This window comes from Rana temporaria, chromosome 6 (genome assembly GCF_905171775.1).
Source record: "Rana temporaria chromosome 6, aRanTem1.1, whole genome shotgun sequence".
In the NCBI taxonomy this organism is placed as follows: Eukaryota; Metazoa; Chordata; class Amphibia; order Anura; family Ranidae; genus Rana; species Rana temporaria.
In genome coordinates this window covers 29616224-29639605 of record NC_053494.1, presented here as the reverse complement: position 1 = coordinate 29639605, position 23382 = coordinate 29616224, and the positions used below count along the sequence as shown (strand labels likewise).

The following is a 23382-nucleotide window of genomic DNA, read 5'->3' as shown; positions in this document are numbered from 1 at the left end:
GTCTTTACTGCAATTTAGTGCAAGAACAAAAGCATTGAAGGGCAATCATTAAATGTTCATAAATAAAAGTAAGCACTGCAGTAATAGCTGAAAACATATGTTCACTAGAATACACTGTACTTTCCATTTAATAAAAACCTGGATATTTCTTTTGTAAATGGAATACATTGGAAGAGTTAACACAGCGCTAGCAAATTTGGCTCCAATCTGGGATACCATACAGACAGCACAGCTTTTTCGGATGCTACCATGAGACTTTTGCCCAGAATAGCTATCACGAAAGTACAAGGCGTATGGTGATATTTTTGGTCGTCCTGGATAAAATAAAAAAAAATGAAGAATCTGCATTGAAAAGGCCACCAGGTTTTGTACTGATCCTTAGATTTTTCTTGCAACAAATATCTCTTTCTGTCATGGTTCGGCTTACCTTTGTGATTAATGCAATCGCTGCGCCAGCGTGCGTTAATGCTCATGGGACATTATTGCATAAAAATATGTGTTAATATAGGAACAATCATTTTTTATTAACAAAAAATGCTTAGATATCTTTTTTGCCTGCCTTTTACATAAAGCTATTAAATTGTTTTGCTCCTGGGAATGTGGTGATGGACATGTGACAAGATGACAAGTGCCGTGAGTTTTGCCCATCTGTTATCGGCATTAAAATTTCCTTCATATGTGAGACAATGGGGAATATTCCTGCAGACTTAGACAAATGAAAAATTCTGCACAGGGTCAGTATAAACAGTCCAAGCCTGCTTCTGATCTGACGCTAAGGTAATGACCGGCATCCATGCATGACTCATAGAACACGCTGCTCATCAGCTTCTGACAACGTTTCTGATTCAGATCACCTACAGCAGGGGTTTTGAATTAAAATTCATGGAGGTCCAATCATTAAAATTTTCATCCACAGAGGTCCAAGGCTCATGCTATCACTTGGTTTCTTTACATCACAATCCTTCCCCTTTACATCAGGGCTGCTGTTAGAAATCACGGGGCCCCCGTACAGGCTACCTGGCACTCCCCCCCCCGTCCCCTGTAACGATCACCACCATTTACGACAACTTATCCGACAGTCCGACAAGCCAGCAGACACGATCCTAAAGAATTCCCTCAGAGACGAGACATACGCTCTGTGTTCTGAGTCAAAATGTATGAACGCTTTTAATGGTATCTTAGCTTTCTTATATACAGTACAAGCATGTTACAGTTAATCGCAGGGACAAAGAACTCTCCACCCACACATCACACAATAGGGGGGCTTCAATACGCCTTCTCTTAGACAATGACATCCAGTTAAGCTAATCATTAGTCATGCCCCAGACGTCCCGTCTCCGCAATTAGAGGAGGTAATTGCTACAACTTGACAAGTCACATTCCACATACAAAACAGTGTCATTAGCATACATAATGAGAGGTCTAGGAGCCAGGCTGAATTAACACCTAAAAGCTAGACATCTGACCTTTACGGACTGAATTAGCATCTCACAATGGAATGTCTAGGAGCAGCCCCAATTAACACCTCAAAAGCATGTGTCCTCACATTGAATGAAAACACTCCACTGACCTGGTGGGGTCAAAATAACCACTTGTAATATCTCAAGATATCCTGCACTATGAATTATCAGGTATCAGTCACCCTATGCCCAAAAGGGGCACAGGGTGACCCTAGACCCATGAGTCATTAGTGACGCTGACACAGGAGTACCCCCCATCCTTCAAAAGTCTCTGTGTGTCATGGGTCATTCTGTTACACCCCCCAATATATGAAAACAATATTTTCACAAAAACATACACTAAAATCATTATTAGTGGACACAAATATAACAGAGAACCTCTGAATTAGCCATTTTTTTAATTGTTTCTTACATTCTTAAAACTTTTTTTTTTATAATTTGTTTTAAAGTTTACATTTTTTTATATAATTTTTTTTCTACAATTTATTTTTCTACAGGACAGGAAAGAGGTCCGCACCACGGGGGGGGGGGTGTTGTGCAGCACAGTGGGGGGATCAGAAGCTGTCAGAACAAGGAGGGGGATCAGCGCAGGGGAAGCAATTACAGGAACAATGTCCCGTGCCTATGTCTCTCCCTGCAGAAGCTAAAAGCTGGCAGAAGGGAGAGAAATTGTCTTTCAGCTGCTGCAGAAAGCCGCATAGGGCATCCTTCTGTAATTGCCCCTCTGCCTGACCACACCAATTCCCTCTGCTGTCTGGGCCCCCCTGTGTGCCCAGGCCCCCTACAGGAGGACTGGTGCCCCCCCCCCCTATGAGCAGGCCTGCCTTACATTACAGTTTCATTTTTGTATCAGTGCCATCAGTCCTTCCCTTTACATCGCAGCCCCCCTTTACACCAAAGCGCTCCATTTTTACATTGCAGAACCCCCCTTTACAAAACAGCCCCCATTCTCATTACAGTGCCTCCTTTTACATCACAGCACCCCCTTTGTAATATAGTGAGAGATTACTTGTTTGACACTACCTGGAATTCAAAAAAGTAGTTTAACCCAAACCACATTCCAAAATGAAAAAATATTCCTGTAAATATCTAAGGGGTCCCCTTAGTCTGCCTGTAAACTAGCGCATCTGTGTGATGTATTTTACAGTCCTGCAGCAAAATGACATTTCTAAAGGAAAAAATTTAAATAAAATTTGCTCACGGCTGTAATGTTTGGCCGCATCCCGGTAATATAGATCCAAATCGAGGGGTGAAAACGCCCCCCCCCCCCAGTCCAGGGGAACGCCACACCACAATTAAAAAAAAAAAAACGTGTGGGCAAATGCCCCCCCCCTCCCCCCTCCACTCTAAACCATACCAGGCCACATGCCCTCAACATGGGAAGGGGTATCGGGTACATTGTACCCCTACCTATTCACCAAAAAGTAAAGACCCGGCACTGACCGACCAGGAAAATATATATATAAAAAAAAAGCTCTGCCTCAATGGGTTTCTTCACCAAGTACTAAGTCATGTTTTGCTTGGGGATCAAATACTTATTTTACTCACCAAACAACTGAATTTATAGCAGTTGTATCATGTGTTTTTTTTTCTGGATTTTTGGTTGATATTCTGACAAATTATAGACCCTTCTTTGTAAGTGGATAAACTTTCAAAATCTGCAGGGGATCAAATCGTTGTTTTCCCCACTGTATATGTTCTCTTTAAATATATTTGAAATGGCTGCTTTTGGCCTACATGAAGTAGACAAGACACAGCTTTGGGGGACCTCAGCAGTAGCTCTAATCTTCTGTTTTGGATCGCTGAGCGGGTTTGACACTTCCTGAGGCTCATTAGTTAAGTACTTGCTAACAAACCCGTACTTAATGCATCAGAATCTATTATACATCCTTATCTGTTAAACTGTCGCAGTGTCCTTAATCTCATAGCAGCTGGGCCATGTGACACCTTATTGGATTCACTAACACTAAACTGGTCAGGGGTATGTGGTTGTATAGGCGTTTACCTAAATCTTTTAACACATCTCTGTCTTCAGATCTCCAGACTGACACGTGATGTCTTGCTGGACACTAGCGCACAACGGCGGACACTGAAGAGCCAAGCATTCCAACCTGGACCATTACAACATAAAGGTATTGTTTGTGGCACACAAGATAGACACAGCATTTGTTAGGTATTTTAAGTCAAACTGTGTTTATGTTCCTGCTTTCAGAAATATGAAGTCAACAATACAACCTCCAGCTCCACAGATTTTAAAAGTAAAAAAGAAGAGGGATCTCCATAGTGTAGTATATTAAAAATCAGGTATTTCCATTAATTTAAAAGCAGGTAATAACAATAAAATGGCAAAAAACACCAGACAGAAAAAATAACATCAGATGTAGGGACTTCCCTTCACGGCCATAACCGGAAGTGACGTCACAGCGCTCCTCCCGATGCGTTGCGTCACTGTCATGTGACTTTATGTACACCTTTTGTTTAAATGCACGTTGGAATATATTCAGCTAATTTAAAATAAAAGTTCAGTTGGGCTTTAAATGTTTTGGGCTCGGGAGGCAGAGTCTGTTGGAAATGGGTGTAACTAACCCAAATATGGTCTCTCTTGAACTAAATGTGGCACACTATTCTGCCCAGAATAAAAAAAAAGAAAAAGAAAAACTGGGTTGTAAAAAAGCCCTTATGTTCACCATGCTCAGCGTATTGTTGCTTATATCTGTCTTTGGTTCATGTAAAGACTGTCCTGTACTCTTTTAGGCCTCATTTACATAGGCATGCAATTATATGCATTTATAGGACACTTTTAAAAGTATATAAAGGAATGAAGCTGTTGGTATAATATCCATTTACTTGCGTTTAGCTGCATTTAGTTTAAATTGGGTTTAGAAAAAAAAGAAATCTGTGCGTCCAGGGGCAGATTAGATAATCGAAATGTTTAAATGTTTGTAAATGCATGTACATTTAAAAGCAGGAGAAATTGATTTGGGAAGCATAAAGTTTGTGTATAAATTTTTTGCAGATCAAATTGTCCTGCGTTTAAATAAGACAGACCTTGGAGACCCATGTGATGTAAGTGAAGGCTTATAAAAAAAAAAAAAAGGCACTAGCATTGGGTTCTCTGATTATATATTGTCCTGTGTGCAGTGATTTGACATACACAGGGTTAATGATACAGTCTACCAGTTGCAGCTTATCCTCTAAGTCTATGGAAAATGCAAGTCACATACACATTGACACGTGTGCCGGGCTTATGACGCACAGTGGTGTCAGCATCTCTGCACCGGAACACAGCTGGGCAGCACATCCGCGATCTTCAGAAAGCCTCATTGCCTTGCCGCACTCACTTGTTAACTCCTTGGATGTGTTTGCAGGAAGGTGGCATCATCACAATGAAGCAATGACCAATATCATTGCTTACATATACTTTTGACTTGTATTCTGTCTCATGATATTGTGTATCATGTTCAGTTAGCCACAGGGTGCTTATATATGTCCAGGGTCATGGTCTGCCAGCAGGGCCGATCCTAGGCAGGGTGCACGGGATGCTCCGCACCCAGGCACCGCAGAGGTGGGGGCGCCGAAGCTCCAAGTGCTCCCCTCCCTCCTACTTGTCTGTGTCCAGAGTCAGAGCGCAGGTAGCCGGTGCAGCAGTTCCCCATCCCGCTTGCTCTCTCCGCTGGCAACTGACAAGAGCACATACCTCTGGCTGTCCCCGGGAATCCGGGCTGGGTACCACACCGGAGCCTATTACCGGAACACGTTCCGGTCCTAGGCTCCACTAATTAATTTTGTCCGGTGTGCATGGAGCAGTCTCCTGTCTGCCCCACCCCCTCTGCGTGTGTCAGCTCTTCTCCCATAGGCGGTGTGATGAGAGGCTTCTGGGTTGGCCGTAGCTTCTGCCAATCATCCCGTGCACTCCCAGAAATGCTCTCCGAGTGCCACTCTCCAAGTAACCAAAGATGCCACGTATGTCCCGCCCCCTGTAATATGCTTCCAGCACGCCCGAGCTACAGGGATCTATTGGACAATTACTGATCTATGGGGACACCTGATGTGGGGGGCTCTGATGGGGACACCTGCTGTGGGGGGCTCTGATGGGGGACACCTGCTGTGGGGGGCTCTGATGGGGTCAACTGCTGGGAGGGACTCTGATGGGGGACACTAATGAAGATTTCTTAGGGGAGCATCTCTGTGTTTGAGTCGTAGCCATAAAAATATTGGGTAAAGGGGAGGAGCTAGTAAGATGACCGCGCCCATGTGGGGGGCGCCAGAAATATTTCTGCACCCAGGCGTCTGTGACCCTGTCTGCCAGTGGTGGAGCCCTGTTCCTAAATACCCTTTCAAGTGAATTCCGACTTTATAGGGCAAAGCCGTGATGGGTGTAATCTGTAACATCCTGCCCGAAGTGAAAAGATATCTTCTGCACTAAATTCAGAGCCCATAAATTCTATCCCAGGGTGCAAGCCCTTCTATGTCTAGGCTATAATAGAGCATGGGCTTCATCATCATAAAAAGTGTATTGCAGCCAGGGAGTAAGAGGACTGCCGGCTGTTTAAGTTTGGCAACATTTTCCTGGTGGTTTGTCCCTTACACCTGGTGCTACTACATTATTTCTATTGAACCACCACCAGCGATCTCTAGATGCCTACCTGAGTTTAGCAGCCTAGAGTGCCTGGCACAGGAAGCTTTATCCTTCCCTCTTTACAGCTGCACCGCACATGGCAGATCACAAGGGCAGGATAAGGGGTCAAATGGACTTGCTAGGTCAAACTCTGCACTTGGCTCGAGGAGGGCGGTGGTAGTCTATCTACACAGGACCCTGGTATTCTCTGTTGGTACTATTGCCCCAATCTGCTTCTCTGCCTTCCTGTGGCCACACAGCCTTCCTCCTACTTATCTAGATCTATGCATTTCCGTCTCTCCAGCTTCTCCCTTGTCTGCTCAAAAGGATCAAGATGGATGGCATTCTAGAGATTCTCATCCAGTGTTGCCAACCTATCAGATTGAATTTTACCGACACAACACACAAAATTTACTGGCACAGCCACGTTTTTAGTGGCATTTCCAAAAGTTACAAAATTACAATTTTAAGTGCAAATTTCAGTATTTAGGCTACAAACAAGTACAATATTCAATTAGCAATGTGATTTATGGTAGACATTACGGCAAAAAACATGTTTCTTAAGCTACTTACTTAATTGAAAGTAAAATAAGGACAGGTCAGACCCATGAGTAAGTCACGTGACTAGTGACGTAACACGTGGGGGAGGAGCTTCAGTAACGGGACGCACGAATGTGCCGAATGAGGAACCTAATGTACTGAGCAGCACACACATCGTTGTAGCCGTTGTTAATCTGAGGATTCGTGAGTGCTATCACTGCATTGTGAATACTATTTTCTCACTCATGCAGTATTATGCTATGTTGGTTTTTTTCTTTCTCCCTGCATATACCTTGTGAGCATCTGAAGATTGGTGGAATGCGCACCCTGACATGAACCTTGATTTCTGGTGGTATCATTGCTAGTGATCATCAAGTCTGATCAGCCGATACACAGTGCATGTGTGTTGTTGGAGTGTGCCGCTGAGCTGATCCATGACCTCAGTGTGAATGGGACCAATGTATCACTATATGAACTGGTGAATTTATTTATGGTTCATTATATATTGTTCATCATTAGGATTTTCATCTCCAGTCTTTGTGCTGATATTCTTTACACAATTAGTTGATTTAGCGCATTATATATAAGTTTTTTTGTCTTTTTGGTTTGGTTCACCCCTTTATTGCAGCTTTTTCATTTGTTTATTGATTGTGTGGTATAATTACTAATTATTAGTAGCGCTGTAGCACCCATATACCCTCACTATTCTATTGACACACATAGTGCAGCTCAGCCCCTCCCCCGACTCGCCACTGGATTGGAATGACAACAGTGGGAGCCAATGGCTTCTGCTACTCTCAGAGTCCAGTGAGGAGGAAGAAGAGAGCAGCACCAGACTAAGATTGGGCTCAGGTAAGTTATTAAAGAGGGCTGGTGGGAGGAGCTGCACCTAAAAAGATTTTTAACCTCAATGCAGAGAATACATTAAAGGGGTCGTAAAAGTTCATGTTTTAAACATCTAACGATTACCAGCCCCCCTGTTTTACTTACCTGAGCCCTGGAAAGTCCTGCGTCACGAACGCGCTCTTTTTTCCTTTGCCCGGGCTTCTCGGCTCTTCATTGGATAAATTGATAGCAGTGCAGCCATTGGCTTGCGCTGCTGTCAATCAAACCAAATGACCGGGGGGCGGGGGCCGAGTCCTTTACTTGGCGGCTATGGACACGGATTACAGGACTCGGGAGCGCACCCGCAAGGTAACCCCATTGGGAGAGTGCTTCCCAGAGGGGCTAATTTGAGGCGAGGAGGAGCCGAGAAAGCCACCGGGGGCCCCTAAAAAATGCAGTTCGGGGCCAGTCTGTGCAAAACGATCTGCACAGTGGAGGAAAGTATGAAATGTTTGTTATTTTAAAAAATGTGTATGTCCTCACAAAGTTTTGATAAATCTAAATGAGATTGTGCAGACTGATTGTATAGTACAGGGGTCCTCAAACTTTTTAAACAGGGGGCCGGTTCACTGTCCCTCAGACCGTTGGAGGGCCGGACTTTAAAAAAAAGTATGAGCAATTTCCTATGCACACTGCACATATCGTTATTTTGAAGTGAAAATACAAAATGGGAACAAATACAATATTTAAAATGAAGAACAAGTAAAGTTAAACCAACAAACTTACCAGTATTTCAATGGGAACTATGGGCCTGCTTTTGGCTACCCCCCCTCACCTTTGCAAGCCCCCCCCACCACCATCATCATCAGCCCCCCCCACCATCAACATCAGCCCCCCCCCACCATCATCATTTCATCATCATCCCCCCCCCCCCCCACCATCATCATTTCATCATCAGCCCCCCACCATCATAATCAGCCCCCCCCACCATCATCATTACATCAATATTACATCAATATCAGCCCCCCCCCCACTATCATCATTACATAATCATCAGCCCCCCCCCACCATCATCATCATTTCATCATCATCACCCCCCCCCCCCACCATCATCATTTCATCATCAGCCCCCCACCATCATAATCAGCCCCCCCCACCATCATCATTACATCAATATTACATCAATATCACCCCCCCCCCCACTATCATCATTACATAATCATCAGCCCCCCCCCACCATCATCATCATTTCATCATCATCAGCCCCCCCCCCACCATCATTTCATCATCATCAGCCCCCCCACCATCATCATTTCATCTCATCATCAGCCCCCCCCCCCACCATCATCATCATTACATCAATATCAGCCCCCCCTCACCATCATCATCATCATCAGCCCCCCCCACCATCATCATCAGCCCCCCCCCACCATCATCATCAGCCCCCCCCACCATCATCATCAGCCCCCCCACCATCATCATCATTTCATCATCATCAGCCCCCCCCACCATCATCATCAGCCCCCCCACCATCATCATCATTTCATCATCAGCCCCCCCCCCACCATCATCATTTCATCATCATCAGCCCCCCCCCCCCCCACAATCATTATCAGCCCCCCCCCCCACCATCATCACATCAATATTACATCAATATCAGCCCCCCCACTATCATCATTACATCATCATCAGCCCCCCCCACCATCATCCTAATCATTTCATCATCATCAGCCCCCCCCCCCCACCATCATCATCATTACATCAATATCGGCCCCCCCTCCCTCCCTCACCATCGTAAGCTGCTCACTCAACTGCTGTGCCTGTGACGGTCCCGCTGTGTCACGAAGGTAACAGTTCTGGCGCGCTGTGATAAATGTCCCGCCCTCCTCCTCCTAGACCAGCTCGTCTGATAGACAGAACACTGTCACTATCACACAAGCTAGTCTAGGAGGAGGAGGGCGGGACATTTATCACAGCGCGCCAGAACTGTTAACACTGTGATCTCCGTGACACAGCGGGATCGCAGTGTTACAACCTGCCAGGGTCGGGTGGGCCGGTTACAAGTCCTCGGCGGGCCGCATGTGGCCCGCGGGCCGTAGTTGAGGACCCCTGGTATAGTATATGGCCAGCTTTAGAGTCAGGCAGGTTGCAATGCCCTGTACAGTGTATGTCTAGAAAGGGCCTCCCTAGGCACATAGAAATGGATTTGAGGATTAATAAACTTCATTGACTTTGATAGTATTGTTGGGTCACATTCATCCAGCTGATATGTACACTTCAGCACCGGTATGCAGTTTGCAGACATGTCTGGGTTTTCCAGTCACACTACTTTACTAATCCTGGCTAAACTTTAATGAGTTCTGTGTACCAAGCGGATTAGCAGAACTGTGTTTGTGTGTCAACAATAATGGGAAATACGGCAAGACGCCGAGGCTGGGCTTGCTTAGCGTGTCTGGAGGCTAGGTTTACCCGACACAATCTCAGGGAAATGTGGTATTGCTAAATAATTAAATCTGCAGTTTTTCTTATAGCGTATTGAAGAAGTCTAAGTAAATTATTTTGTGCCCCGATGATAATTTGGGGAATTTGATACAAATACGATCAGGTGCAACATGACGCAGAGAGAATAAATAAAACTGACATTCGATTACAAAAAGTTCAACTCCATCTTCAAGTGACCCTGTCCATGAGAAACCTTGCATAAGCCACCATTAATTGTCTAGAGGTACGATGACTGCAACTGTTGACCCAGTTTGGAAAATGCCTGCTTCCCATGCTGGTCCTCTGGCTTTAGTACATTGGGGACATGGACAGAGAATGAGAAAGTAGCTCCTGAGTTCAGAGCTCCTACTTTTTAAGTTCCCAAAAAGGATATTTTAGTTATAGATGGCGTTTGTTCAGATGAATCGGCCCCTGGCGTCATGGATACTCCAACAGCAAGATGTCACTGCTATCATTCCATTTTTTTAGGTCAATATAAAATATTGCATAAAAAATTGTATCAACACATATAACCAAACCTGGATCATAAAATGATAAAACAGCGCTAAAAAATGGATAAAGTTCAAAATCACATGTATAAAAATTGGATAAATGCTGAAGAGTCCAAAAGTAATTGCGTGGATCAAAGTTCATACAGTGGTAAGTGCTTCTAGGGTTGAAATAGTAGTGCACCCTACACCAACTCCCAATCTTCACCACACAAGTGAGGCACACTTCCCCTCTGGGGTTCACACTCACCAGATAAAAGATTAAATTGAGCCTTGTAAACAATCCTCCTTAATAGACCTCCACCATCAATCCAGAAGCAGTAAGGGTTCATTTCCACTCACGGTCCATATAAAAACACAAAGGCACTGACATAGTGTAATTCTGTTTTAATGTAAAAAACCTGTGTCCCAACAACCTGCTTCTTAAATAACGTACATTGAAATAACTTGTAAAGAGCATATAAAATGAGTGTATTCACCGCTCTCCTCCGAACACAGGGGCCACGCTTTGTGCTGGGTGCACAGTGCTGTGGATACCTTTCCTGGTTACGATTGAGCTAGCGGTGGAACGCACTCCTGGTATTTCCTGGTTACGCCGTCGTAGCCACTCCCTGACGCGTTTCGTCACTTCCGACTTCAACAGACGCCCTCTGTTGAAGTCGGAAGTGACGAAACGCTTCTTAATAGATTAATTTTTTCATTTATTTTAAACGGCTGCTGCACCTTTTATCATATCATACTGATTAGACTGTGATACTGATTGATTTATGTATTCATTTATTGGACAATTATTTCTTTATTCCTTTTTTGGAATCTCACTTATAGACAATTATTATTTTGGGCGCCGGGAAGTGCACTTTGGGTTCTTTTGGGTTTTAGTGTGCACCTTCTTTTTTATAAAATTTTGCATGCTAATGTTTTGTATTCCTCTTCCAGCCAGAAGAGGCTTCTAGAGACTGTTTAGCAGTTTGATGGAAAAAAAAGCCTGTTATTTGCAGAGCTCTGTAGCTCAAGCTGCAGTTTACACACATAACTGAATGACTCATCGTAGCGACTGCACCCTTATCAAAAGGCTTAGTTTCTGTTACAATTTTGATTATTAGTTATAAAAGTGTGAATAACGACACCCACACAGGGGTTAGTATAACCCATCTGATAAGAAAAACAATTAAATTCAAAGTAAACATAAACCATACCTCCCAACATTTTGAGATGGGAATGAGGGACACCTACTAACAAATGTATGTAGGCATAGGATACGCCCCCTGCCACACCCCCTTAAAGGAGAATTAACCAAAAAAAAGGTTAATTAACCACCTAAGACCCGGACCATTATGCAGGTAAAGGACCTGGCCAGTTTTTGTGACTCAGCACTGCATCGCTTTAACTGACAATTGCGCTGTCGTGCGACGTGGCTCCCAAACAAAATTGACGTCCTTTTTTCCCTACAAATAGAGCTTTCTTTTGGTGGTATTTGATCACCTCTGCGGTTTTTATTTTTTGCACTATAAACAAAAATAGAGCGACAATTTTGAAAAAAATGCAATATTTTTTACTATTTGCTATAATAAATATCCTACTATAATAAATATCCCCCAAAAATATATAAATATATATTATAAATATATATTTTTCCTCAGTTCAGGCCGATACGTATTCTTCTACCTATTTTTGGTTAAAAAAAAAAACGCAATAAGCATTTATTGATTGGTTTGCACAAAAGTTTATGGCATTTTTATTAATATTTTTTTTTAGTAATGGCAGCGATCAGCAATTATTATTTTTTTCATGACTGCGACATTATGGTGGACACATCCGACACTTTTGACACAAGTACACTTTGGTGGGGGTGGGTCAGCCACGCCCTGTGACCTTTGACCTCTGGGAACCCGCCTTCTGACCTTTGGGGGAGGTCCCTGTTCCAATTCCCGAGTCCTAGCCATATTCTTCAATGGGAAACCCTAACCTCCTGTGGCTGATCGTGGCACACCGGCGGCGATCAGATCCGCGGCTCCCGCGGGCGCACGGTCACGGAGCTTCGGAGTGCAGAAAAAAAGCACACAGAACTGTACAGAACTGCATCGGGTGTGAACTGGCCCTCAATTTTTTTTAAATAAAGCTGACTTTGCAGCGGCATCTTTAGATAACACATAGTGCTCTAGGAATCTTTTGCTCGCTTCTCATCTATGCATTAATAACATTGAAACACCCATGAAAATAAATGAATGCACATGAAAACGTGTGTTGACAAGTGTTATAACACACATTGTAATTAGGGATAAGCAGTATAACTTTACTGGCCCATTGACAAGTATTTTGATGACATTTTCTCAAAATCAATTATGTCAAACTGCATATGTTTCCCTTGGGTAAAATTTCAGCTAAAATGCTTTGGAGTCAGCGTGGGAGGGAATTTTGGTTTTGTATGACTTTTTCCAAAAATGGAGACCGTCTACCAAAAATGTAACAGTTATACACCTGCCAGCCATTCGTGACCCCCTAGAGCAGGGGTCTCAAACTGGCGGCCCTATGGCTGTTGCAAAACTACAAGTCCCATCATGCCTCTGCCGGTGGGAGTCATGCTTGTAACTGTCAGCCTTGCAATGCCTCATGGGGCTTGTAGTTTCACAGCAGCTGGAGGGCCGCCAGTTTGAGACCCCTGCCCTAGAGCTTCTCCTTTTTAACACGTTTCGCTCATAAAGAAGTGAGTCATGGGGTTGATTTACTACAGGCAAATAGACTGTGCACTTTGAAAAGTGCAGGTGCACTCTACAAGAGCAGTTGCTCCAGAACTCGGTAAATGAGCAGAAGCTCTGCTGACTTCCATCATCCAATCACGTGCAAAAATGCTGTTTTTTTTGTCCTTGCTCGTGATTGGGTATTCTTTGCAAAGTGAAGGCGTACCTCATTTACTAAGCTCTGGAGAAACTGTTCTTACAGAGTAAAACTGCACCTTGCAGAATGAAACTGCACTTTGCCTTTACCAAATCAAGTCCTGTTTTTTATTTTTATTTTTGTGCAAATATTGTATTCATATAAAAAAAAACAGGCAGATAACATTAGTTTAAAAACTTGTGCACTTAAAAAATAAATAAAAAAAAACTTGCATAGACTAAGAGCCGGTTCACACTGGGGCGACTCGTCAGGCGGCTCAGCCGTCTGACGAGTCGCGTCCCATTCAGTGCAATGGAACCGTTCTAATAGGAGCGACGCAAGTCGCTCCGACTTAGAAAAAGGTTCTTGCACGACTTTGGGGGCAGCTCGGGGCGACCTGCATTGACTTCTATACAGAAGCCGTTTTGCAGGTCGCCTCTAAAGTAGTCTTCAGGATGACTTGCAGTCGCCCCCAAAGTCGTGCCGCGGAAGTGTGAACCGGCTCTTAAAGTGGAGTTCCACCCAAAAAAAAAAACACCAAAAAAATTATGTTTTACTTACCAGAAAGGGCGGTTGCTATGCAGAAGTTCCTAATCTGCCTCTTCCCATACCGCGGCAGGTCTTCTTCCTCGTCCAATCCCGCGTTGTCTTCTGGGGAATGGGGCGCGCTGCCTTCTGGGAACTGTGTGTATCCCAGAAAGCAGCTGCCCATTCACAAAAGCGGTGCGAGACTTGCGCATGCGCAATAGGAAGCGGGCAGTGAAGCCGCAAGGATGGAGCTGCCAGGATCAATCGACTGGCCTCGGGGGGGGGGGGGGGGGGGCGACATCGCTGACGCCTAGGAACGGTAAGTATCATTACTAATAGTCAGCAGCTACAGTGTTTGTAGCTGCTAGCTTAAAAAAAAAAAAAAAGTGGGTGGAACCGCGCTTTAACCCTTTTAAAGAGACCCTGTCACTAGCTTAAAAAATGCAGGTAAAATCACAGAAAGCTCAGGTACTTTAAATGCATTCTTGCATTGCTATTTTCTTTCCACCATTTTTTTTTTGGCATGCAATGTGCTTTTAAACCTGCTAGAAAATTTGATTATTCCATCCCATTTCACAGCCCCCTCCCTCCATGAAAGTGATAGCCCCCTCCTCTTCTGGGTGTGTCTAATTATTTTCTTGGCTGGCCCAGCTCCTCTGCCCCTCCCCTCACTTCCTTATATATCCTATTATGCAACTGCTGGGGCGGAGCAAAGGCGAATACTAGAGTCATTGAGTGACATCTGGATCTGCTGTCATCACATTCAAGATTTCAGCTTTTGGATGTCTATGCAAGGGAGGCTTTTACATTAAGGCCCCATACACACGAGAGGATCGATCCGCTGGAATTGATCCGCGGACCGGCTCCAGCGGATAGATCCCCTGGTGTGTACGATCCAGCGGATCTGTTTCCGTGGATTTTTGTCCCCGGGGATGGATTTCCAGCGGATCAAAATTTCTTGACATGCTAAGAAATCGATCCGCTGGAATCCATTCCAACGGATTGATCCGCTGGTCTGTACAGACTCACCGGATCAATCCGTCCGAATCCATCCCCCGCATGCGTCGTAATGATTCTACGCATGCGTGGAATTCCTTATATGACAGCGTCGCGCACGTCCCCGCGTCATCATCGGAATTCCGCGGGGATTTTGATCTCATGGTTAGTACAACCATGAGATCAAAATCCGCCAGAGGATTTATCCGCGGAAACGGTCCCCCGGACCGTTTCCGCGGATAAATCCTCTCATGTGTACCCGGCCTAAGGCTCCATGCACACTGAAGCTGATAAACTGCAGTTTATTGGCGTTTTGGCTTTTTTTTTTTTTAAAAGCACATAAACTGAACTCTATGTTAGCCTATGTGCCCATGCACACCTGGGCGTTTTTTAGTGTTAATGAGCTTTTGAGTTTATTGGCTTTTTTCTGAACGCCCAAAAATTTGCATTCAAAGTGCCGTTTTTTGGTGGGAAAAAACGCTCAAAAACACAAAACGCTCAAAAACGCTGTTGCCAGCGTTTTTTAGCGTTTTTTAATCCATTGGAAAAAAAAAAGCTACACATAATTATTCAATCTTGTCAATATTTAACATAAATTAATCAAGATGTAGGCACAACAATTAGATACAGACTGAAACGAAATCGCACTTGAATGACACTTCTATACACTGAAAAACGCTGATTTAAAGCTATTGCAAAAACGCTAAAAAACGTAGAAAGGCTCCCTGCAAAGCTACTGGCATTTTTTTATAGCTTTTATCAGCTTCAGTGTGCATGGAGCCTAATATAAAATCTGCTCAATGCACATGTTATCTTCTGAGTTTTGTTGAAATGAATGGTCTGGTGATCGGGTTTCTTTGGTGACACATGTGTGAGCCTAAATGCTCATAGAATAGAAGTGTCATTCAAGTGCGATTTTGTTTCAGTCTGTATCTAATTGTTGTGCCTACATCGTGTTATTCTCTACATAATAATTATTCGATCTTGTCAATATTTAACATAAATTAATCAAGAAGCTACACTAAATGATTCTATAAATTACATGTGACAGGCAGACGCTGTGACACCATCTCTTTGTCAGATATCACATCCACTCTGTATTTTCTACTCAATTAGAACAATTATAGAACAATGACATTAAAATGATGCGTTAAGAGGTAGTATTCGCTTCTAATTCTGACATTGAATAATGTTTTGCGTTTGCTTTCTAGGTTTTCTGTTCGCCAGTGCCTTGTGTCAGACGACGTGCCTGCTTTTCCCTGCCGGGGCTCTGCAGGGGACTTCACCAGCATTTATTCAGGGGCTGGAGAAGCTGGCTGAGAAGGAGTTCCGGGTCACAGGGGTGCGGCTTACTGTGTTGGACCAATCACAGGCTCAGATTGTGGCGGAATTATACAGAACAAAGGATAGATTGTCATCAGAGGTATATCTTTATTTTTATGTATGAGCTACTTATCTTAAAGCGGTGGTTCACCCTGCAGAACAACATTTCAGCATTAAATTCGGCATTGTAGCGCGAGCTACAGTATGCCGGTCTTAATTTTTTTATCCCCGTACTCACTGTTATATCGTACATAGACAATTCCGTCTGCCGCGGGGAATGGGCGTTCCTTTCAAGAGGGAGGGTGATTGACGGCCGGCTCTGGCACGTCACGCTCCCCGAAGACAGCCGGAGTAGGTCTCGGCTCTTCACAGCGCCTGCGCACAGACTATGCGCAGGCGCCGTGAAGAGCCAAGCCTATTTCGGCTATTTCCGGAGAAGCGTGACGCGCCAAAGCTGGCCGTCAATCACCTTCCGTCTGGATTGGAACGCCCATTCCCCGTGGGCAGTCGGAATCTACTATGTACGATATAACAGTGAGTACGGCGATAAAAAAATTAAGACCGGCATACTGTAGCTCGCGCTACAATGCCGAATTTTAGGCTAGAAGAAAAAAAAAAAAATGTTTTTATTTTATAGGGTGAACCCCCGCTTTAACCACTTAAGACCCGGACCAAAATGCAGCTAAAGGACCTGGCCAGGTTTTGTGATTCGGCACTGCGTCGGGAGTCAGGGACAAGGGGGGGGGGGCGGCGCGCACGCATCCCTAGTGGCCGCTTCGAGAGCCGACGTAGAGCTACGGCTCTCACGCAGGGGAGCTGACCTGCCCCCGTAGAACTGCGGCGGCTGGTCGACAAGTAGCTAAGCAAATATTTTAGGGGAAATCTATTTAGAAGTTTCTTACCTAGTGATCCTGCCAGTAACATCACTTCCTGTTGCAGACTGACAGCGCTATGCCACCACCTGTACTAATATACATTGGTATGAATGTAGCCTAAAGCCTCATACACACGATCACATTTTCATCTGACAAAATGTAGGACTTTTGTCCGAAGGGCATTGGCAAGGAACTTGTCTTGCATACAAACGGCAAAGAATTGTCGGCCAACAAACATGAAACTATTAGCCAGATTCAGGTTGAGTTACGCCGGCGTATCAGTAAATACGCCGTCGTAACTCCGAATCTGCGCCGTCGTATATTTAAGCGTATTCTCAAATTGAGATACGCTTAAATGTTGCTAAGATACGACCGCCTGCGCCGTCGTATCTTAGCTGACTATCTACACTGGCCGCTAGGGGCGTGTACGCTGATTTATGCCTAGAATGCGTAAATCAGCGAGATACACCTATTCATGAACGTACGCTTGCCCGTCGCAGTAAAGATACGCCGTTTACGTAAGGCGTTTTCAGGCGTAAAGATAATCCACCAAAAAGATGGAGCAGCCAATGTTAAGTATGGGCGTCGGAACCGCGTCAAATTTTTTAATTTTTACGTTGTTTGCGTAAGTCGTCCGTGAATGGGGCTGGCCGTAATTTACGTTCACGTCGAAACCAATGAGTCTTTGCAGCGTAATTTGGAGCATGCGCACTGGGTTATGTCCACGGACGGCGCATGCGCCGTACGTTCAAAACGTCATTTACGTGGGGTCATGCCTTATTATCATAAAACACGCCCACCTCTTCCCAATTTGAATTAGGCGCGATTACGCCGGCACATTTGCGCTACGCCGCCGTAACTTAGGACGCAAGTGCTTTGTGAATACAACACTTGCCTCTCTAACTTACGGCAGCGTAGCGTATATGAGATACGCTACGCCTGCCTAACGTTAGGCACGTCTACGTGAATCTGGCTATATGTGTTTTTTCAGCTCTTTAGCGCCACCCTTTGGTCAACTTCTGCTAATGTTGTGCTATGGTGAGCATTGTTTCTGAGCATGCGTGTTTGTACTTTGGAGTTTTGTGTACACACGCTCGGAAAATCCGACGACGCACATTTGTTGTCGGACAATTTTAAAGCGTGCTATCACACATTTGTCCATGGAAAATCCGACAACAATTGTCCGATGGAGCGGACAAACGACCGGGTTTTCCGTCAACAGCCCGTCATCACACAATTCCCGTTGGATAATCCGATCGTGTGTATGAGGCTTTAGTGTGTGTGTTGGGTTGTTATATTTTTCCCCAGTAACTACCAATGACGACCCCCCCCCAGCGATGGAATGGAATGTATGGATAATTTCTATGCCTGTAGAAGACACACAATGTAATCTGCTCTTGTGGTTTGTTTCAGTGTAACGCTGTGATGGAGGGTCCCTGCCTGCTGATGGAGGGTCCCTGCCTGCTGATGGAGGGTCCCTGCCTGCTGATGGAGGGTCCCTGCCTGCTTCTAGCCGCTCACAGGGACAATGCAGTGACTTGCTTCCACTCACTAATGGGCAGGTAAGCCTCAGTGTATTTCTGTCAGCGATAAAACACACGAGAATAATTAGCGAAGGAAATGAGTTGAATAATTTAGCAGCGCACATTGATCCCATCTCATTGTTTAGACAATGAACATTTTCCATGTCTACAAAACAAAGATCATTGGATAAACAGACAATAGGAAAAGCCGTTGTTGTGGGGTGGTTAGTACGTTGACTTTCTATTGGCTCCAGGGAGTATAGAGGATGACTTTTCCATTTGGGCTTTGCAATTAGAAATCACCCCATGTCCAAAATTTGAAGCCCATTTTTTTCCTCTGACACATCCCCTGTGCTTGGCTTTTTTTTTTCTTTAATATTTAATTACTTTCTGATTTTTAACCACTTCCATACCAGGCACTTATACACCTTCCCGCCCAGACCAATTTTTAGCTTTCAGCGCTGTTGCACTTTGAATGACAATTGCGCGGTCGTGCTACACTGTACCCAAACAACATTTTTATCATTTTGTTCCCACAAATAGAGCTTTCTTTTGGTGGTATTTGATCACCTCTGGGATTTTTAATTTCTGCAAAAAAAAAAATGACCGAAAATTAAAAAATAAAAAAATAATTTTTTTTTGTTTGTTATAAAACATTGTAAATAAGTAAGTTTTCTCCTTCACTGATGGGCACTGATGGTACTGCACTGATGGGCATTGATAAGGCGGCACTGATGGGCACCAATGAGGTGGCACTGATGTGGTGGCATTGATGGGCACGGATAGGACGGATAGGCGGCGCGGATGGGCACGGATAGGCGGCGCGGATGGGCACGGATAGGCGGCGCGGATGGGCACGGATAGGCGGCGCGGATGGGCACGGATAGGCGGCACGGATGGGCACGGATAGGCGGCGCGGATGGGCACAGATAGGCGGCGCGGATGGGCACAGATAGGCGGCATTGATGGGCACTGATAGGTGGCACGGATGGGAATAGATGTGCACTGATAGGTGGCACTAACGTATGTGTTGTACTAATGGATGCCAATCAGTGCCAAACAATGCCTGCCAATCAGTGATGCCCATTGTGGGCACTGATTTTCATCCATTGCAGGCACTGATTGGCATCCATTATTTCTGTCATTGTCATCCCTGGTGGTCTAGGGTGGCATACCTGTGTTTTGCATCCCTGGTGGTCTAGTGGCATCCTTGGTGGTCCAGTGTGGGCATCCTCGGGGGGGCTGTGCTGATAATCGATCAGCACAAGCCCCCCCTGTCAGAGGAGCAGCCGATCGGCTCTCCTCTACTCGCATCTGACAGACGCGAGTGAGGAAAAGCCGATTACCAGCTTTTCCTGTTTACATCGTGATCAGCCGTGATTGGAAACGGCTGATCACGTCAGAGACCCTTTACCTAGATCGGTGTTGCGGGGGGTCAGACTGACACCCTGCAACAACGATCGCCGCGATGCATGCCCCCGGGGGCGCGCAGTAGCTCAATATCCTGAGGACGTCATATGACGTCCACTCAGGATATTGAAACCACTTTGCTGACATCTTTTTGCATAGGGCGGGCGGCAAGTGGTTAATGATGCTTCACGTCCAGTGTTAATTTTGGCAGCAAATTTTGATTTACAGGTAGTTTTAGTCTTATGCCGTGTACACACGACCGTTTTTTGGGTTGTAAAAAATTACGTTTTTTTTTTTTTTCATTAAAAACGATCGTGTGTTGCCTCCAGAAATTTTGCACGATGTAAAAAATGGGCATTAAAAATGCCGAACATACTCTAATTTTTCACAACGTTTTTAACGTTGTCGTTTTTAACGTCGTAAAAAATGGTCGTGTGCGGGCTTTAACGACGTGAAAAAAACGCGCATGCTCAGAAGCAAGTTATGAGACGGGAGCGCTTGTTCTGGTAAAACCAGCGTTCGTAATGGAGATAGCACATTCATCACGCTGTAACAGACAGAAAAGTGCGAATCGTCTCTCACCAAACTTTTACTAACACGAAATCAGCAAAAGCAGCCCCAAGGGTGACGTCATCCACATGGAACTTCCCCTTTATAGTGCCATTGTACGTGTTGTACGTCACCGCGCTTTGCTAGAGCATTTTTTTTTCACGATCGTGTGTAGGCAAGGCCGTTTTTAATGATCGGGTTGAAAAAAAATATCTTTTTTTCTAGACCATTAAAAACGTCATTTTTTTACAACCCGAAAAACGTAATTTTAGTTTTAGTCCCATTTTAGTCTTCTGCAATTTTTTTAGTTTTAGTCGTATTTAGTCAACTAAATCATCGGATATCCGACGGAAAAATCCATCAGATTAGATTCCATCAGATATCCGAACGTGTGTACAGGGCTTTAGTGTAATTTCTGTCTGCTGCTTCCTTCCTCTGCTATCAGCATGAGTCACTTCTGACAAGGATCCAAGCTCTTGGTGTGACAGCAATGGTCTCTCTGCAGAAGTCCAGTTTACACCTTGCTGGGTTAGATGGCTTTCCAGTTAGTAAGGGCCCATTCCCACTATACGCACATTAAACCAGAGCGGAGGAGTTTGCCCGCAGCTGTCTGTATCAACTGCAATGAGCTGCTGGTAGGGAGTGGTGAGATGTGCATCACACATTTTCCCTTGTTTTTTATTTTTTAAACTTTGAAGTGTACAAAGTGACAATTTGTTCTACATATTCTAAGAATGTCTAATCTGTAATTTGATGCCTTGTGGAGATTTTTCCATCTTTCCTTGGCTTCGTTATGGTTAATACAAATTTTTACCTGGGGTGCCCAAACTTTCAATCCCCACTGTATATGTGCAGGAGGCGGACCTTAAGCAGTTAATATAGGCTTACCTGTAGCATAAAGTGGTTGTAAACCCTTTACAACCACTTTAAGCACGGTTCCAATGCTATCTATGGAACATTAGCAGTTCCCTAGTTAATCGACTTGTTCTCTATAGTAGGATTTCACTACAAGCCTAATTTAATTCCGAGTAGTACATAATTACATATGCATCCAACATATAATTTGGAATCCTGATGATGAAAACAATAAGACTCTTCGGAGAGGAGACGCTAGTTATAATGCACATATAAGAGAGCGTGTGCCGGATGTTAAAATGCACCTTGGACGCTCTCAAAGCGAAGATTTCTGAACAGTTTTGAAAACCCCCTAAAAAAAAAAAAAAAAAAAAAAAAAAAAGGAACCCTTTGAGGCTCCTGAAAACCAACCCCACAGAAAAGATGATTTTAGTGAACATAACCAAAATCCTGCTCCGCCGAGTAAAATCCCTTTGCTGGGTTTTGTGTTCTTTCAATAGAATGCTTTAAACTCTGCCTGGCCTACTTTTCCTGTGCAGCTGGCTATAACTCATGGTTCTGAGGATAGAGGAGCTGGAACATCACAGATAAGAGCTAAGGAGGGGGGGGGGGGGAACGGGGACGATGGAGCTCTGTACCCCCCTCCCTCGGACTGCGAGGAAGAAATCAACACAGCTTCCCACTGGGACTGACACAGCCTCTTGTCACACGGGCTGCTCCCTGCACACTCCATGATATAATAGCCTCCATCAGATATGGGCCATTTATATATAATTATTATTATTTATTTTATACAGGATTTATACTGTATGGTGCCAACAGTTTGAGCAGCGCTCAACATTATAAAGGGAGACAGTACAGTAATAATACAATTCAATGCAAGAGGGTTAGACCTTGCTCCGGAGAGCTTACAATCTAATAGGGAGGGGTAAGTGGAACACAAAGTAATAGCGGTGAGGGATGAGCTGATGGGAGAATGGAACATTCAATTTAGAGGCAAAGGTGGGATAGGCTTCCCCGAAGAGACAAGTTTTCAGGGATCAGGGAATTGCACAGAGTATAGCTGCCCAGATTGGGGTAGTCTTGGAGACTAGCATGAGAGGAGGAGACAAGACAGCTAGAGAGTGTGTGTATATAGATATATATAGATCCAGAGATTTTTTTTCTCAGAAAATAGGTGCAGGAACTCAACCACGACCCCGTTCAGATTTCACAAACAGTAGAAGGGTATTAAAGGGGCATTAAATTCCAGGATTGCATTACATACAGAATGCAGAGTTCGGGGGGGGGGGGTTACACACAGAGTGCAGAGCTGTCACTTGTAAACACAGAAACCAGACTTCTGTGTTTACAAGTGATTGTGGTGAGCTGGCACCAAAGGGTCTAAACCAAAGTTCCCCCTGAAAAAAAGCCCTGTATAGATCTATATGTATATATTATGGGCTAGATTCACATGCCTTTAGGCGGGCGTAGCGTATCTCCTATACGCTACGCCACCGTAACAAATTTATTCAGTGAGTATTGTTGTGATTAGCTGTGATTGGCCACAGCTAATCACATGGTACAGATGGGCTGGGATTAGCCCAGTCTGTATCATGTGATCCCTGTGGTCAATCACAGGTAGCAACACAACTGTACACAATGAGTGACATGAGAGGAAGCCATCCATTGTTGACAATTGTCATGCGATCTGCTGTGACTGGCCACAGAGATCACAGGACACTGGCAGCGGGCTGGTACACTGATCTGTTATCCACCAGACACAGCGGGTGACAGAAAATAACATGCAGATGAGGAATAATAGAGCTCCTCATTTGCATAAGTGTCAGCATTGTCAGGGTAGGTCAGCGAAGGCGACCTGCAGAAGTCCTTAGATTAGTTTTCTCACAAATCTTCATTATTGTCAGCAGAAAATGTAAAATGTACAGGAAAAGCCCTGTAACTCATTGGCATTTATTTCCATTTCCCATGGTAAAAGAGTGAGTCACCCTGTGTGCGTCACTATAAAATGTCACC

The 23382-nt window shown here is 44.5% G+C and overlaps 1 protein-coding gene across 1 annotated transcript in view; it reads left to right on the top strand.

The window, feature by feature from the left end:
• Positions 1-23382, top strand: part of LOC120943324 — a 128033-nt gene that overhangs the window by 95338 nt on the left and 9313 nt on the right. Inside the window, exons 26-28 of the mRNA XM_040356558.1 lie at positions 3496-3592; positions 16043-16254; positions 18443-18591. Of these exons, the coding sequence (XP_040212492.1) occupies positions 3496-3592; positions 16043-16254; positions 18443-18591 (458 nt within the window). The remainder of the gene's footprint in view (positions 1-3495; positions 3593-16042; positions 16255-18442; positions 18592-23382) is intronic.